The sequence below is a fragment of the Chrysochloris asiatica genome, unplaced genomic scaffold, assembly GCF_000296735.1.
Source record: "Chrysochloris asiatica unplaced genomic scaffold, ChrAsi1.0 scaffold00079, whole genome shotgun sequence".
Lineage (NCBI taxonomy): Eukaryota > Metazoa > Chordata > Mammalia > Afrosoricida > Chrysochloridae > Chrysochloris > Chrysochloris asiatica.
Genome location: NW_006408597.1, coordinates 9,068,559 through 9,084,848, shown reverse-complemented (window position 1 = coordinate 9,084,848; position 16,290 = coordinate 9,068,559). Strand labels below are relative to the sequence as shown.

General features: G+C 39.9%; 1 protein-coding gene across 1 annotated transcript in view; it reads right to left on the bottom strand.

Moving 5' to 3' along the window:
* The window catches only part of RAD51B (RAD51 paralog B), a 1,006,719-nt gene extending 990,801 nt beyond the window's left edge, over nucleotides 1-15,918 (bottom strand). Inside the window, exons 1-4 of the mRNA XM_006865616.1 lie at nucleotides 15,863-15,918; nucleotides 11,591-11,676; nucleotides 10,095-10,208; nucleotides 402-518 (exon numbers count right to left, since the gene is read on the bottom strand). Of these exons, the coding sequence (XP_006865678.1) occupies nucleotides 402-518; nucleotides 10,095-10,208; nucleotides 11,591-11,674 (315 nt within the window). The 5' untranslated portion in view covers nucleotides 11,675-11,676; nucleotides 15,863-15,918. The remainder of the gene's footprint in view (nucleotides 1-401; nucleotides 519-10,094; nucleotides 10,209-11,590; nucleotides 11,677-15,862) is intronic.
* Nucleotides 15,919-16,290: the final 372 nt, after the last annotated feature.

The following is a 16,290-nucleotide window of genomic DNA, read 5'->3' as shown; positions in this document are numbered from 1 at the left end:
TCTCTCATACTTCGGACATATTGTCAGGAGGGACCAGTTGCTGGAGAAGGATATCATGTTTGGTAAGGTTGCTGGTCAGAGAAAAAGAAGAAGACCCCCAACGAGATGGACTGACCAAATGGCAGCATCGATGGACTAAAGCATGGTAATAGCAGTGAGACTGGCCCAGGATCGCACAGAATTTCATTCTGCTGTGCATAAGAGGTTGCTATCAGTCGGTACTGACTCGATGGCACCTAACAACAACAACAACAAACAGACTTCAGTCAACCAATATAATTTTTTTCTTTTATGTCCTTGAAGAACTTATAGTTTAATTAATATTGTTTTCATGAAACTTTTCCCTTTGGTTCTAAAGATTATAAGTTAATGAAAAAATCAAGTAAAATTTTCTCCTTTACCTCTGTGAGGGAGCCACAAGGCACACCACCATGCAGGGCTTCATCCAGAGCAGAAAGAGTAGTAGAGAGGAAAGCTGGCGAGAGATCAGCAAGCCTTTGAGTCTTCATCCCATAAGCCTAAACAAGAAAAAGATTATGTTCTTTTCAATCTCTTTATCTAGTCAAAAACATAAACCAACTCCAAAGCTCTGAAGTTAAGGCACTGTAATAGCACTCAATCTGTTTTCTTCTCTTCTGTATGTGTTTAACCAATATTGACTATGTACCAGGGACTGTGATAGATTGTGGGGATAAAACAGAACAGATAGAGACCCCTGTTCTCACCATTCTTATAGCCAACCAAGGACTATGAAATTAGGACTGAACACTGGGCAATTACAGAACAGTCAATAAGTGACACTGTGGGAAAGACAGTGGACACATAAAGAGAGCACATCTTAATCTGGACTGTGAACCAGGAAGGCCTCAGGGAAGATCTAGATGTCTGAGCTAAAATCTGAAATAGGGAAATGCTCAGAATCTACTAAGAAGAAGAGACAATTAAACAAGCAATTACAATGAAGTATGATATTATAAAATGAAAGTTGTAACAGAAATGCAGAACAGAGATGCTCAATATGGTCCACATATTGGAGTACAATGAACATTTTCTAAAGATCTGACATCTAAGATTTCCTTTCACTCCATCTCTAGCTCACTGAGTTTCTCCCTGGACTCCTGGTGTGGTGCTGTAGGCTCAATGCTGGACTTTGACCACAAGGTTGGCAGTTAAATCTACCAGCTGTTCCTCAGAAACCCTATACAGGGTCATTATGAATAGGAACCGACTTGATAGCACTTAACAACAGCACGCTCCTCCCATAGACCTTCTTTCTATACTTTGATAACTTTCCGTTCTTGAAATGTTCTTATTCCACCTCACAATCATCAGTCAAATCTCAATGAATACCAGCTCACAGGAGGGAAATATATGAATTCTTACCCATGGAATTATTAACACATCACCCTCTTTTATTCTTATCATTACATATGTTTTTGTTGTTGTTAGGTCCATAAAGTCGGTACCGACTCATAGCGATCCTATCTGCAACAGAACAAAACACTGCCCGGGTCCTGGGCCAACCTCACAATTGCTGCCATGGTTGAGCCCATTGATGCTGCCACTTGGCCAATCCATCTCGCTGGGGGTCTTCCTCTTTTTCTCTGACCCTCCACCTTCAAACATGATATGCTTCTCAAGATACTGGTCCCTCCTGACACTATGTCTGAAGTATGAGAGATGAAGTTTGGCCATCCTGGCATCCAAGGAGCACTCTAGATGCACTTCTTCCAACACAGATGTGTTGGTTCTTTTGGCAGTCCATGGCACTTTCAATATTTTCCTCCAACACCGTAACTCAAAAGCACCAATTCTTCTACGTCTTCCTTATTCACTGTCCAGCTTTCGCATGTATATGAGGTTACTAAAAATACCATGGCTGGGGTCAGGCACACCTTAGTCCTCAGGCTCACATCTTTGTTCTTCAACATTTCAAAAAGGTCTTATGCAGCAGATTTGCATAATGCATAATACGTCATTTGCTTTCTTGACTGCTGCTTCCACAAATGTTGATAGTTGATCCAAGAAGAATGAAGTCCTTGACAACTTCAATCGTTTCTCTGTTGATAAGAATATTGTTTATTGGTCCAGTGGCGAGGATTTTTGTTTTCTTTACATTGAGATGCAATCCATACCCAAGGCTGTGCTCTTTGATCTTCATCAGTAAATATTTTAAGTCTTCTTCATTTTCAGCAAGCAAGGTTGTATCATCTGCATATCGCAGGTCATTAATGAGTCTTCTTCCAATTCTGATGCCATGTTTTTCTTCATTAGACCCAGCTTCTCAGATTATTTGCTCAGCATACAGGTTGAATAAGTATGGTGAAAGAATACAATCTTATCACACACCTTTCTTAATTTTAAAACATTCAGTGTTCCCATGTTCTGTTTGAACAACTGCCTCTTGGTCCATGTACAGATTCCTCATGAGCACAATTAAGTGTTCAGGAATACTCATACTTCACAATGTTGTCCATAGCTTGTCATGATCCACACAATCGAAAGCCTTTGCATAGTCAATAAAGCACAGGTAAACATCTTTCTGGTAGTCTCTGCTTTAAGCCAAGATCCATCGGACATCAAGCAATGATATCACTTGTTCCACAGCCTTTTCTGAATCCAGCTTGGACCTCTGGAAGTTCTCTGTCAATGTATGCTTGCAGCCGTTTTTGTATTACATTTAGTAAAACTTTACTTCCATGGGATATCAAACAGATTGTTCGATGATTTCCGCATTCCATTGGGTCACCTCTTTTTGGAATGGGCACAAATATGGATCTCTTCCAGTCACTTGGCCAAGTAGTTGTCTTCCAAATTTCTTAGCATAGATGAGTGAGTGCCTCCTGTGCCACCTCACTTTCTTGAAAGATTTCAATTTTTCCATCAATTCCTGGTGCCTTCTTCTTTGCCAATTCCTTCAATGCGCCTTGGACTTCTTCCTTCAGTATCATTGGCTCTTGATCATATCCTATCTCTTGAAAAAGTTGAATATCAACCATTTCCTTTTGGTACAGCAATTGATCATTCTACCAAGTCTTTCAATCTGAAATTGATCAAACATGCACTTTTGATGTATTGATCACTACTGAATGCAAAGGTTGGGGACAAAGAGGAAGGATCAGTAGTTGGAAAATATGGCCTTGGTGATAGAAATTATATAATTCTGCAAAATCAATAATCAATTGCTCATATATTACATATGGAGGTGTCTGAAATGATCTTCACTTAGGATTGGTTCAACTAATATCTATCTCATGTCACTAGAACAGGTGCTTAAGAGGGGAGAGGACAAGATATATAAAAGAAAGGTCAAGAACCAAGTAAGAGATAAACCAGAAACTTACAGAAAGTGTTAGAAGTCCATTAAGAATGGTTACAAGATGGGATGTGGGCCCGGCATAGCAGGCAAAGGACCAGAGAAGTAAACAGAGGCTCAATCATGAGGAGCCTTGTGGAAGTGTTTGGAATCTATCCTGAGAGCAAGAAGGAGTGAGAAGACTCAATAATCTCAGAAAGATACTCAGAATAGTTTCTGACGACTAACTTGGCAGTGGGTGTGGTCGTTCAAAAAAAGACACATAAAAAAAGAAATCCACATCAAATCTTGGAACCTGTGAATGTTGCCTTATTTGGGAAAAAAGGGTGTTGACAGATGTGATTAAGTTAAAGATCTTGAGGTGAGAAGATCATCCGGGATTATCCAGGAGGTCCCTAAATATTATTACAAACAGTCACCAACAGTAGGAAAAGGAAAGGAACGGAGTCTCCCCCAGAGCCTCCAGAGGGAGTGCAACCCTGTCAACCCCTTGACTTCAGACTACTGCCCCCAAAATATAAGAGTATATTTCTGTTGTTTTAAGCCACACCATATGTCGTCATTTGGTGAAGATGAACTGAGCTTGGAAGAGGGTTGAAGCAAGGTCTGTTAGGAGGACACTCTAATCATTTAGAAGAAAAGTAATGGTGGTCCAACCTAGGGTAGCTATACTGGGGAAACAAGCTTCCGGTACTAGTGAGGTATCTAAAGCCAGGTAGCTAGTATACCACAAGTTTGTCTAATAAAATAAAATTCTGAAATTCTCTTTTCTTATCCTAGTTGCTCTTTCACAGCTAATTTCACAAAGAATTAGGCTACTTTATTTGTTGATTATCCCACACTCATGCATAAACTGTACATAGACCAAGAGTCAGTTGTTTGAACAGAACAAGGGGATACTACATAATTAAAATCAGGAGAGGTATGTATAAGAGATGTCTCTTTTCACCATACTCATTCACACTGCAAGCTGAACAAATAATCTGAGAAACTAGACTGAATGAAGAAGAACACAGCACTAGGATTGGATGAAGGCTCATTAACAACATGCGATATGCAGATGACACAATCTGAGAGCTGGAATAAGATCATTTCAAGAATGGAAAGTACAGAAAGAAAGTCTATGGGAGGAAATGTTGTTAAGTTCCACTGAGTCTGTTCTGACCCATAAGGTCCCTGTATAGGGTTTCTGAGGAACAGCTGGTAGATTTAACTGCCAATCTTGTGGTTCAAAGTCCAGCACTGATCCTACAGCACCACACCAGGAGTCCAGGTGAGCTGGAGTCCCCACACAGTGAGCTGGAAATGGAGTGGAAGGAAATCTTAGATGTCAAGTCTTTGGAAAATGTTCATTGTACTCCAGTCCATGGACCAGATTGAGCATCTCTGCTCTGCGTTTCTATTACAACTTTCCTTTTATAATATCATACTTCAATGTAATTGCTTGTTTAATTAATTAATTGCTGATAGTGAAGTGGATTTGAGCAATTACTGATAAAGATCAAGGTCTGTAGCCTTCAACTCAGTCTGAAAAAAAAACAACAACATCATGATAAATGGAGAAAAGATTGAAGTTGTCAAGGATTTCATTTTACTTGGGTCCCTAATCAATACTCATAGATGTAGCAGTCAAGAAATCAAACTATATATTGCATTGGGCAAATCTGCTGTACAGGACCTCTTGAAAGTGTTAAAGAGCAAAGATGGCACTCTGAGCACTACACGGCACCTGACCTAAGCCATGATATTTTCAATCTAGTCATGTGCATTTGAAAGTTGGACAGCGCATAAGGAAGGCCCCAAAAGAATTAATGCAATTAAATTATGGTGCTGGCAAAGAGTATTGAAAGTACCATGGACTTCCAGAAGAACAAACAAATCCATCTTGGAAGAAGTGCAGTCAGCATTCTCCTTAGAAACAAGGATGGAGACCTCCTGATAACATGTACTTTGAACATATTATCAGGAGGGACCAGTCCTAGAAGAAGAACATCATGTTTAGTAAAGTGGAGGCTCCACAAAAAAGAAAAAGAGCCCCAACAAGATGGGCTGAAACATAACAATTCTGAGGGTGGCATAGGACCAGGAAGTGTTTCTGCACACAGGGTGTCTATGAGCTGGAGCCAATCAAAGAGCACCTAACTATATATCAACAGTATGCTGATTGTGATCATTCTGATGTTTTTATAACTATAAACTTATTATTCTACAGAGAAATTTATTTTCATAATTTGTATTAATCTTTTCTGAAATACTTAATTTAATCTGATTCTTAAAAAATGTTTTCTCCTCTTCTCCTCTTCTTCTTATTTCTGCCCTCTTCTCTCTCTGCTCTTCTCCTTCTTCCTCTTCCTCTCTTCCCTTCTGCCTCCTGCCTTCTCTCTCAGGCAGAGGTTACCTTCCTCACCCTGAATAAAAGTCTCTAGATGGGCAAAAAAAAAAAAAAAAAAAAAAAGTTTTCTTCCTTTCTTTCTTTGAAAGGTTTTTGTAATGGTCTTTTTACACATCAATTTAGTTTTGCATTCCCCTAGGCACTGCAATGGAGTCTTGGTGTGGCACTGCAGGACAATACACTGGAGCACTGGGCAGAAAGGTCGGTTTGAACCACAAGGTCATATATCTCAATTTCAAATGGGAAAAAAGTCTAGCTATTATATTTTCCTGTTTTTTATATAAAGGCATAAATGAGGCCTCGTGGTGCTGTAGAATAAGCACTGGAATAAGTGCTGTAGAATAACTGCAATATCAGTAGTTCAAACCCACCAGCTGCTACAAAGTAGAAAGATGAGGCTTTCTGCTCCCACACAGATTTACAGCCTCAGACCCTATACATAGATGCTGAGTGGGAACTGACTTGATGGCAGTCAAGATGGGTTTGTGGGTTTTTTGGGTTTTTTGGGGTTTTTTTTTGGTTTTAAGGGTATAAAATTTTCAATTCAAACTGCTTATAAAACCATACCAATTTACATGCCCATTAGCAATGTACAAGAATGCTTGCCTATCTGAAATCTCTGAAAACATTAAAAATTACTTTTTTTAAATTAAGTTACCCAAATAAACTACAGTCGAGCCATAGAACCGTAATCATTCCTTCATTAACCAAATAAAAACGGAATGACTACTGTATGCCACATACTTATTTGGACTGTGGGAATACAATGGTAAGCCAAACAGACATAGTTTCTGCCCACATCAAGCTCACTTATTACTGCATCCCTGTTCCAAATTGAAGACGCTTCTGTCTTTGTGAAGCTGGAGGAAGACCAAACCAAAACCTCAGGCCCACCTCCATCAAGCTGAGTCCAAATCACAGCAACCCTATGGGGTTTCCAAGACTGTAAATCTTTCACAGGAGCAGAAAGTCTCATCGTTCTCCCATGGAGTGGTTGGTGGATTTGAACTGCTGACCTTCAGGTTAGTAATCCAGTGCTTATCCTACAGCACCATTAAAGCTCTTTATAGGAAAACTATTGTTGTTAAGTGCCATCAAATTGATTCTGACTCACAGGGACCCTGTGAGCTTGAACTGCCAACCTTGCAGTTCAAACCGACCTTAACCCACAGTGGCACATCAGGACTCCTGTAGGGAGACTAGTGTGTTAGTATTTACGATCCATATATGGGCCAACTCTGTGTAATCTTGTCTACTAAATTCTTAGATCAGTTAAAACATGGGTTATCATTAGATTTTTTTTTAAACTTATATTCCGGTACATAGAACAATTAGGAAAGGTACAATAAAAGTCATTTGGTTTGCATATGATTTAGAAATACCTGACTATTTGCTACAATCCATCTTCAGGCAACGCAGGTGGGCACAGGGACACTTTAGCAAACATGTAAAGGAGCTCTGCCACAAGTAAAGTACTTTATTCAGAACTATAAATGTAATTCCTAAGATAATAGATTTGGTGATTTGAAAAAAAGAGGTAAAATGAACTAACACAACAAGACTTCATAAATAATAGAATATACAGTATTGTATGAGAGCCAGGAATTTTGTGATATGACACTCATCTAGCTTTTCTTCTAATTTGGTGGCTGTTTCTTCTCATCCTTGCCTAATCTGGTCTTTAAATGTTGTCATCACTCAGAACATGGTTTTGAGTATGCTTATCTTCTGATTGAATATACTGTCTAGTCAATCACTCACTCTTCCATGCCCACACATTCACCCACCATATTTACACCAATGACTCCCAAATGCTCTACCAAAGATCTCTTCAAGCTCCAGGTCTACATATTTAACTCCTTGCTTCATATCTCCAACCAGAGAATCACCTCTGCTATTTTCCTGTTCCTCACCACCACCCACAGGCAGACAATCACTATTGCTGCTGTTGTTGTTGTTGTTAGGCACTGTCGAGTCAGTTCTGACTCAGTGACCCTATATGCAATAGAAGAAAACACTGCCCGGTCCTGCACTAACCTCACAATGGTTATGTCTGAGCCCATTGTTGCAGGTACTGTGTCAATCCATCTCATTGAGGGTCTTCTTCTTCTTCACTGACCTACTTTTACCAAACATAACGTCCTTTTCTCCTGGAAACATGCCCAAAGTATGTGAGATGAAGTTTTGCCATCCTCACTTCTAAGGAAAATTCTGGCTGTACTTCTTCCAAGTTAGATTGGTTTGCTCTTCTGGCAGTTCACAGTACTTCCAAGATTCTTTGCCAACACTGTAATTCAAATGCATCAATAATCTCTGGTCTTTCTTATTCATTGCCCAGCTTACACATGTATGTAAAGGGATTGAAAATACCACAGCTTGTGGGATCAGTCAGGTGCACCATCACTAAATCCTATTAATTCTTCCTTCTAAATCCCTCTCCTATATCAACCAACATTATACTCTCGATTAGCAATCTAAGCCACGTAAACTTTTTGCCTGAATACCAAATTCTTGCTTCCTTTCAATTACCTATGCTCAAGACTTATTTTTTTTAAAACACAGATGATACCTTTTATAGCTTCCCATTGCTCTTAGAATAAAGTTCAACATTTCTTATGATCTAATTCCTGCTGACTTCTTTCACTATATCTCTTATTACTCTCTTCCTCACTGCTATGTTCCATTCACACCAGCCAGATTTTATTCCCCTACCACCTCTCTCCCCAACTCTTTGTCTATCTTTCTCCTATTTGTCCTTCAGGGCTTAGCTGAAGTGGTACTTCCTCAGGAAAGTGTTTCCTAACTTTTAGCTAAGCAATGTTCCTGTTATTAATTTTCAAAGTTCTTATACTTTTCCTCCCAGGACATACATTACTATAATTAATTAATTAACTCAGTAATTACATGTTTAGTATCTGCCTTCCCCACTAGGCTGTAAGCTACATGAGAGCAGGAACTTTATCTACCTTGTTCACCAAGATCTCTCCAATGCCTGAGAAAGTACTGGATACATGAATGGCACTCCAAAAATATGACTTGAAGGAATGAATATTTGGGAAAATTTCAATAACAATGAAAAAAAAACTTATCGAAGGTCTAAACTAAGACAATGTTTAAGGCAGGACTCAAATTTAAAGAATGCTATGAAAGTAAATATAAACTAATGGAGAAACATGGCGCCTAGAATTGGTATTAGGAATAGTACTGAGATTTGAACTGAAAGTGGTCATAGAATTGCAGACTAAAGCTGCGTTTCTTGCCCATGCTCTCTTATTTCATTACCTAACTGGAAATACCTCATAAAGAGTGGCCTAAGAGAATGACATATGTCAAAGTGAATGTCAAAATTAAAGGTTTTCTTCATGCTTTAAGAGCTACAAAATAATAAGTTTATCTTAATCTAGCCACAGAGTCCTCCTATTTTAATTGTCTAACTTCTTCCATGAAAACGAATGAACTGTCCAAAGCAACAACATCAATGGGAAAGTTAAAACTAGCACCAATTGCTAGCTCTCCTTCTGACTGCCCTGCCTATAAGTTTTTTTTCTAGATCACAAGCTAAATCTGAAAAAAGAAATTACATTATCTGTGCATTGTTTTCAAAAGTTTCAAATAAACCCAACATTCTTTCCTTCCCTCTTCACAGAATTCCAACTTCTTTAATTACACAGTAGTCACCGAATTTCAGTATAAAATGAATGACATTCATGTGAGTCATTTACAATCCATATAAAAATACATTTGTAAAGCATGGAGCATGCTTTCAGGCATCTCTCTTTCTGGAAAAATAAGATCTTAACGATACACAAAACCCACATTTTGAAAAACTATAGTAATTAGACAGAAAGCACCGCCCTCCCTCCCTGCCAAAAAAAAGGATAATTTGTTGAGGGTTTATTAGAAAAGACTTCAATCTTCCTTTCTTAAGAGTGAAGATAAACTTTAAAGTGTCATTGACTCAATCAATAAGCAAGAATGAATGCAACCGTGTGGATGCTGTGGTATAAGTGATGATGCTAAAGGTTAGTACTACAAAGACAGAGACATTCTAGCATCAAGAGTATAACTTGGACATTCAAACATGAATAGTATATTTGACTTAACCCTGAGGGTTTCAAATCCTACCCAAAGGAACAACAAAAATATCACTCAGTTACAGAGAAATGAAAAGCTTCCAATTCCCATTATTTAGCATTATCTCCCATAAACTTAGAAACAACATACAAATTTCACAAATATTCTAATTTGAAGACTGACTCTGTGATGTGAAAGTTATTATTTTTGAGGTGTTCAACACTAATATTTTTTTCCTCATTCCAAAAAAAATCTTAAATGTGATAAAAAATCACTTAGTACACATATATTCATATTTGTATATACACTTACTGTTTGCATTTGTGGGGCACAGGCCCTGCTGACCATACACAGAAGTTCATGGACACCTGGATAATTAAGGCCAGTCATCTTCATAAGCTCCAGTGGGGAAAGGCACAAAAAGTCCTAAAGAGACACAAAGACAATATTTTAAACATATCTATGTGACAAAGATTAGAAGGAAACTTTCAATTGACACCATGTGTAAATAAAAGCATAATTAATTACAGATGAAAGAATCATGTGTTCCTTGCATTAGAATGCTAACTGCAAGGTCGATGGTTCAAACCCACCAGCTGCTCCTTGGAGACTCTATGCATGGTGGCTATGTGTTGGAACCAACATGACACAATTTAACATGTCTTAACTAAAAGATATAATGACATAGTTGCGTCATCTAGTCATCCAATGCAGTTAGTATATTCCAAAGGAGTCATAGCATATCAAGTACTTAAATTCACCAAATGTCTACTGTTTGAAAAATTCAAAATGTCTTGCAAGTATAAAAGCTAAGTGGAAAACTCCTGCTCGTTATACTTCCTAGAACTCTTACTAGTCAATGAGCTTGGGACACAGAAGCAGCTGCATCCAACCCAGATTTATATAAGCGCTGCAATTGTGCCAGAGGTGAGACTAGGCACAGACAGATGCCCAAAAAGTGTCAGGCTGAAATGAGTTTCTTGTTCAGCTAGGAGATCACACAGAGAAATCCTGTGATCATTGAGAGAAGGAAAAACTGACTGTGGAGATCTTGACACATGGTACTGCATGAGAAAACCCTGAAAACATTATGCTGAGTGAAATAAGTCAGTTCCAAAAGGATACATATTGTGTGCTGACATGTAAAATACTTAGAATGGGCCAATAAAAGAAAGATCAAAGCTTCTTTGTAATTACCAGGGGCAGAAGGGAAGAAAAAGAGAGTCACAGCCCATGAGGGCACTGAATTTCTGGGAAAGGTGACGGTTGCACAACATGATGAAAAGAATTGTCACTGAACTGTGCATGTAAAAAAAGGCTTAAATGGCAAATGTCATACACTACTGACTTATTTCACTCAATAATGTTTTCAGGGTTCAGTCATGAGCATTCTCCACACAAAATGCAAGTATACAGTTCAGGTAAATGAAATCACATTTGAAAATGCATCCTAAGTAACTTGTTATTTTTAGTTAGCCTATGAAGAAGCACCATTATTTATCTTTTTTGGGGGGCAAGCCTACACTTTCACGGACTCCTGGTGTGGCGCTGCAGGATTAGCACTGGACTGCAAATCACAAGGTCAGCAGTTCCAACCCACTAGGTGCTCCTCGGAAACCCTATACAGGGTCACTATGTGACAGAACTTTAGAGTTTATATTTATTTAAAAGTTATTAGGTCACAATGCATTGGAATTAAGTCAACGGCAGCTGGTTTGGTTTGGTGGTTTTCTTTTTTTTTTAAGGTATACTTAAATTTACTTTGTACATAAAATTTCTCTTAGAGAAAAAAATCAAATAAATTTTACCTGACAAGTGACAATCTGGTGTCTGCTCAGTCGGTCACACAGATCTTGTGATAAACCCACTCGTCTTAGTTTCTTGCTAGCCATGCCTCCAGATCCAGCAAAGGACAAAATAACACTGAAAAACCATCAGAAAATAGTATAAGTGATAGTAGGTGGTCTATCCAAAATACAAAAAGCAAACTTCTAGCTTATCCATATGCAAAATGAAATGTATATCATTTAAAATATTACAGGCAAAAATCAATGAAGGCCATTGTAGTGGATGGAAAGATAGCCCTCAAAAAGCCCACATCTTAATCCCTAAACCAAAAACCAAATTCATGGCTTCTGAGTCAAATGTGACTCATACAAAGATGACTCATAGGGTCACAGAGAACTGCCCTATAGGGAAAATCTTTACAGAAACAGGCTCAAACCACTGACCTTTCCCTAAGCAGGCAAGTGCTTAACCACTGTGCCACCACAGCTCTTTCCTAATTCCCAGAGCCTCAGAATGTGAGCTTCTTTGGAAAAAAGCGTTTTTGCAGATAGAATTCATTTAAGGATGTTGAGATATGAACCCCCTGGATTATCCAAACCCACTGTCATCGAGTTGATTCTAACTCACAAGGCCCCTATAAGACAAGGTAAACCTGTTCCCTAGAGTTTCTAAGGCTAAGTCCTGGTGTGGCACTGTATGATAAGCACTGATCTGCTAACCAACAGGTTGGCAGTTCAAACCACCAGTCACTCCTAGAAAACTCTATTTTGGGTCATTATGAGTCAAAACCAATTCTACGGCCACTTAACAACAACAAATGTTTACGGGAGCAGACAGGCCCTAAATCCACTGATATCTGTCCTTATAAGAGACAGGAGAAAACAGGAACAGAGGAGAAGGCCATGTGAAGACAGAGGCAGAGACTGGAGTAAGCAACCATGAGCCAAGGAATGCTGGCAGACACAGAAGTTGAAGAATCAAGGAAGAGAATCTCCTTTAGGGCTTCTAGGTGCTGATGTTGTTGTTAAGTGCCGTCGAGTCAATTCCGACTCATAGCGACCCTATATACGGTTTCCAACAAGGGGTTGGTGAGCTTGACTCGCCGCCCTAGCAGTTCAAATTGACCTTGTGATCCAGTGTATTATCCTACAGCACCACACCAGGGCACCTGGGCTTCCAGATGGTGGTGGTGGTGGTTTTGTGCCATGGAGTCGGAACTGACTCATAGTGACCCTGTACAGGGTTTCCAAGGCTGTAAATCTTTATGGGAACAGAACGCCTGATCTTTCTCCCGCAGAACAGCTGGTAGTTTTGAACTGCTGACCTTAAGGTTCGCAGCCCGATTCATAACCACTACGCTACCAGAGCTCCTGGGGCTTCCAGATAGTAGAATATATTTCTGTTATTTTAAAGTAAACAATTTATGATGGTTCCTTACAAGAGACTGCTGACTATGGTTGACACAGGCCCAACACAAGGTAACCTCAACTCACAATGGGTCAGACTACAATTATTCACTGAGTAAATAATTTACTTTGTTGTTGTTGAGAATATACACAACAAAACATACATCAACATGTTTCCGTATACATAATTCAATGACACTGACTAGTACCAAACTGGTCTGCACAAGTTAAGTCAGTATCACAATCCTGCCAGAGGTAGCTTCCTAAAGCTCTGGTCCTGTCGCTCCTATCCTTCAAAATCCCCCATGACATGCTTAGATCACAGGATAAATTTCCAATTTTAGGAATGCATAGAGATCCTTCATAATCTGGTCCTTCAGTTCCTCCTCATTCATTTATCAGGTTGTAAGATTCAGATCCTGACCTTTCTAGCAAATTACTTCAACGTCTTCAATTTCCTCATCTACAAAGCATGGACAGTCGTAATATCTAGTTCATAGTTGCACATGCATGCAAAAGCTGGACAATGAATAAGGAAGACTGAAGAACTGATGCCTTTGAATTATAGTGATGGCAAAGAATACTGACTACCACGGGCTGCCAGGAGTTCTGGTAGCGTAGTGGTTACAAGATAGACTGCTAACCTCACGGTCAGCAGTTCGAAGCTACCACCTGTTCTGCAAGAGAAAGATGAGGCTTTCTGCTCCCGTAAAGATATATAGCCTCGGAAACCCTGTATAGGATCGCTATGGGTCGGAACCGACTTGACGCCACTTAACGAGAACAACACCATGGGCTGCCAGAACAAATCTGTCATGGAAGAAGTACAGACAGAGTGATCCTTAGAAGTAAAGAAGGCAAGATTTCTTTTCACATGCTCTGAATATGAAGAGGGACCAGTCCCTGGAGGGCATGCATCATGCTTGGTAGAGGGACAGTGAAAAAGAGGAAACCCTTCAATTAAATACATGGATTGTTATATATTAAGTCAGAACCAACTCAATGGCACCTAACAACAGTTCATAGAATTGCAGTGATAAAGGATTTGTTTGGTTGGTGCCTGGCACATTGTGCTCAAAGTTAGCAATTATAATCTTCATCAACATATTCAGCAAGCATCTAGGCTTGCTACCTCACATGACCTACTCTCCAACTATACTGGTAAACTGGTGAGCTAGGCAAGCGTGAGCTCCTGCCTCCTTGAGTTTCCCCCACAAAACCTTACCTCAAATCAGTCCCAAATGTTCTCATAGCACTTTGTACATAGCTGTTTTATAATCTTACCAATGAATTACTAAGGTTTGCATGTTTACTTCTTCCACTCAATACTACACATCCCTGCTGTGTGTGTACATATATATGGGGAGGATTAGTGACAGTCATGGGAGTGGTATGGCTCTGTAGGATAAGAGCTGGACTTCTAACCACAAGGTCCAAGGTTAAAGTCCACCAGTTTCTCCAGGGGAATAAAATGCAGCTTTCTGCTCCCATAAGATTTATAGGCTTGGAAACCCTATACAGGGCCACTGAGTTGGAACCCAGTCTACAGCATTTAATAACAGTGATATTCAAAAGGAGCCCTGGTAGCACAACGGTTAAGTTCACAGCTGTTAAAGAAAGGTTGGTTGGACCCGGCAACTGCTCCTGAGAAGATCACGGCTTTGGAAAGCTCATGGTGTTGTTTTACTCTGTCCTATAGGGTTGCTGTGAATTGGAATCAACTACAAGGAGCTCTGGTAGCGTAGTAGTTACGAGTCAGGATGCTAACCTCAAGGTCAGCAGTTTGAAACTACCAGCCATTTCGCAGGAGAAAGATGTGGCTGGCTTTCAGCTCCTGTAAAGATTTACAGCCTCGGAAACCCCTATGCAGATACGAGTCAGAGACGACTCCACAGCACATAACCACCACCAGGAGTGGTGCTACAGGATAATGCACTGGACCACAAGGTGGGTTTGAACCCACAAGGTTGGTGGTTCACATTCACCAGTTGCTCCTTGGAAACCCTACACAGGGTCACTAGCAATTGGCACTTAACAGAAGACACCTGGTAGTCCTTGTGTGGCTAACACTGGACTGCTAACTGCAAGGCTATTAGTTCAAATCCACCAGCCACACCTCAGAAACCCTCAGAACCCACTCAAGCACACAAAACAATAACAGAAGTAACAACAGTAATATTAAATGAAAAAATCTATTATGTGTACAATTAAATTCTGAAGTAGCATTAATAAGAAGCTCTACTGAGTCCTTACTAAGAGCCAGACACAGTTTCAAGCGCTTTGAGTTTACTACCCCATTTTACAGATAAGGATACTGAGGCACTGAGGCGAAAAACTTGCAAACTCAAGCAGCTAGTAAATGCTGGAGTCCACACTCAAATCCAGTAGTCTGTCTCCAGATTCCGCGCTCTTACCTACCTCCCTTTCAACACCACCTGGAGGACAGGACCTAAAATTTTCCTAATTCTTGAACCTCAAAATGCCAGCATTGGGTGTGGGGACCAATAAAGACGTGAAAACACCACCCAAGAACTCCCTTTAAAGAGTTTCCTCTAGCATCCAAAATCTAGGAGTAGCTTCCCCGCCCCGCGCGCAAAAAAAAAAAAAAAATGTAAAAACCTTCCCTAAAAGAGAACACAATATGTCAAAAAATGTGGAACTCAGAATAAAAAAAAAAAAATGCAAAAGAGGGTGAAAAGCCCCTAGATCCACGTGAGTCCTGGTAAAGATCCCTACCAGCCTAAGGGAGCGAGCGTGACCTGGACCCGACAGCCACCCCGAACACACCGATATCAATGCATACAAGCCCAGGGACGAAGCGTGAAATAATGGGCGCCCGCCCCCCCTCGTCCCCACAACTGCCCGGCAAACGAAAAGTTGCACTACCGGGACTGTAGCATCCAACTTTGCAAGGTTCCTCCACCCCTTATATAGTTCCCCGCCAAAAGCGACACTCTAACTACCGAGTCGCTGGTTGAGTAGTCGCCCTACGTACATTACCCAATCAAAGACAAGAACAGGCACAGATTGACTCCGCTGCTCACTGGGAATTGTAGTTTACGTTCTCTCTATCCGATACAGGTGGGAGTGAGTTTTTCAATATAGTGATTATAAAAAGCAGCTGAAGGGCACACCGTCAAGGAGATTTGAAGGGAAAACCTTAGTTGGAATTTATCTTTTCTTCCTTTTTATCTCTGTATTTAAAAGTCGCTTAAAGGAACAGAGAAACATGCTAGAATAGTTCCAAACAACGGCACTTCAAACAACAGGACAGTTTTGGAAAGAGTTTTTTGTTTGTTTTAGTTCTGCTTCTT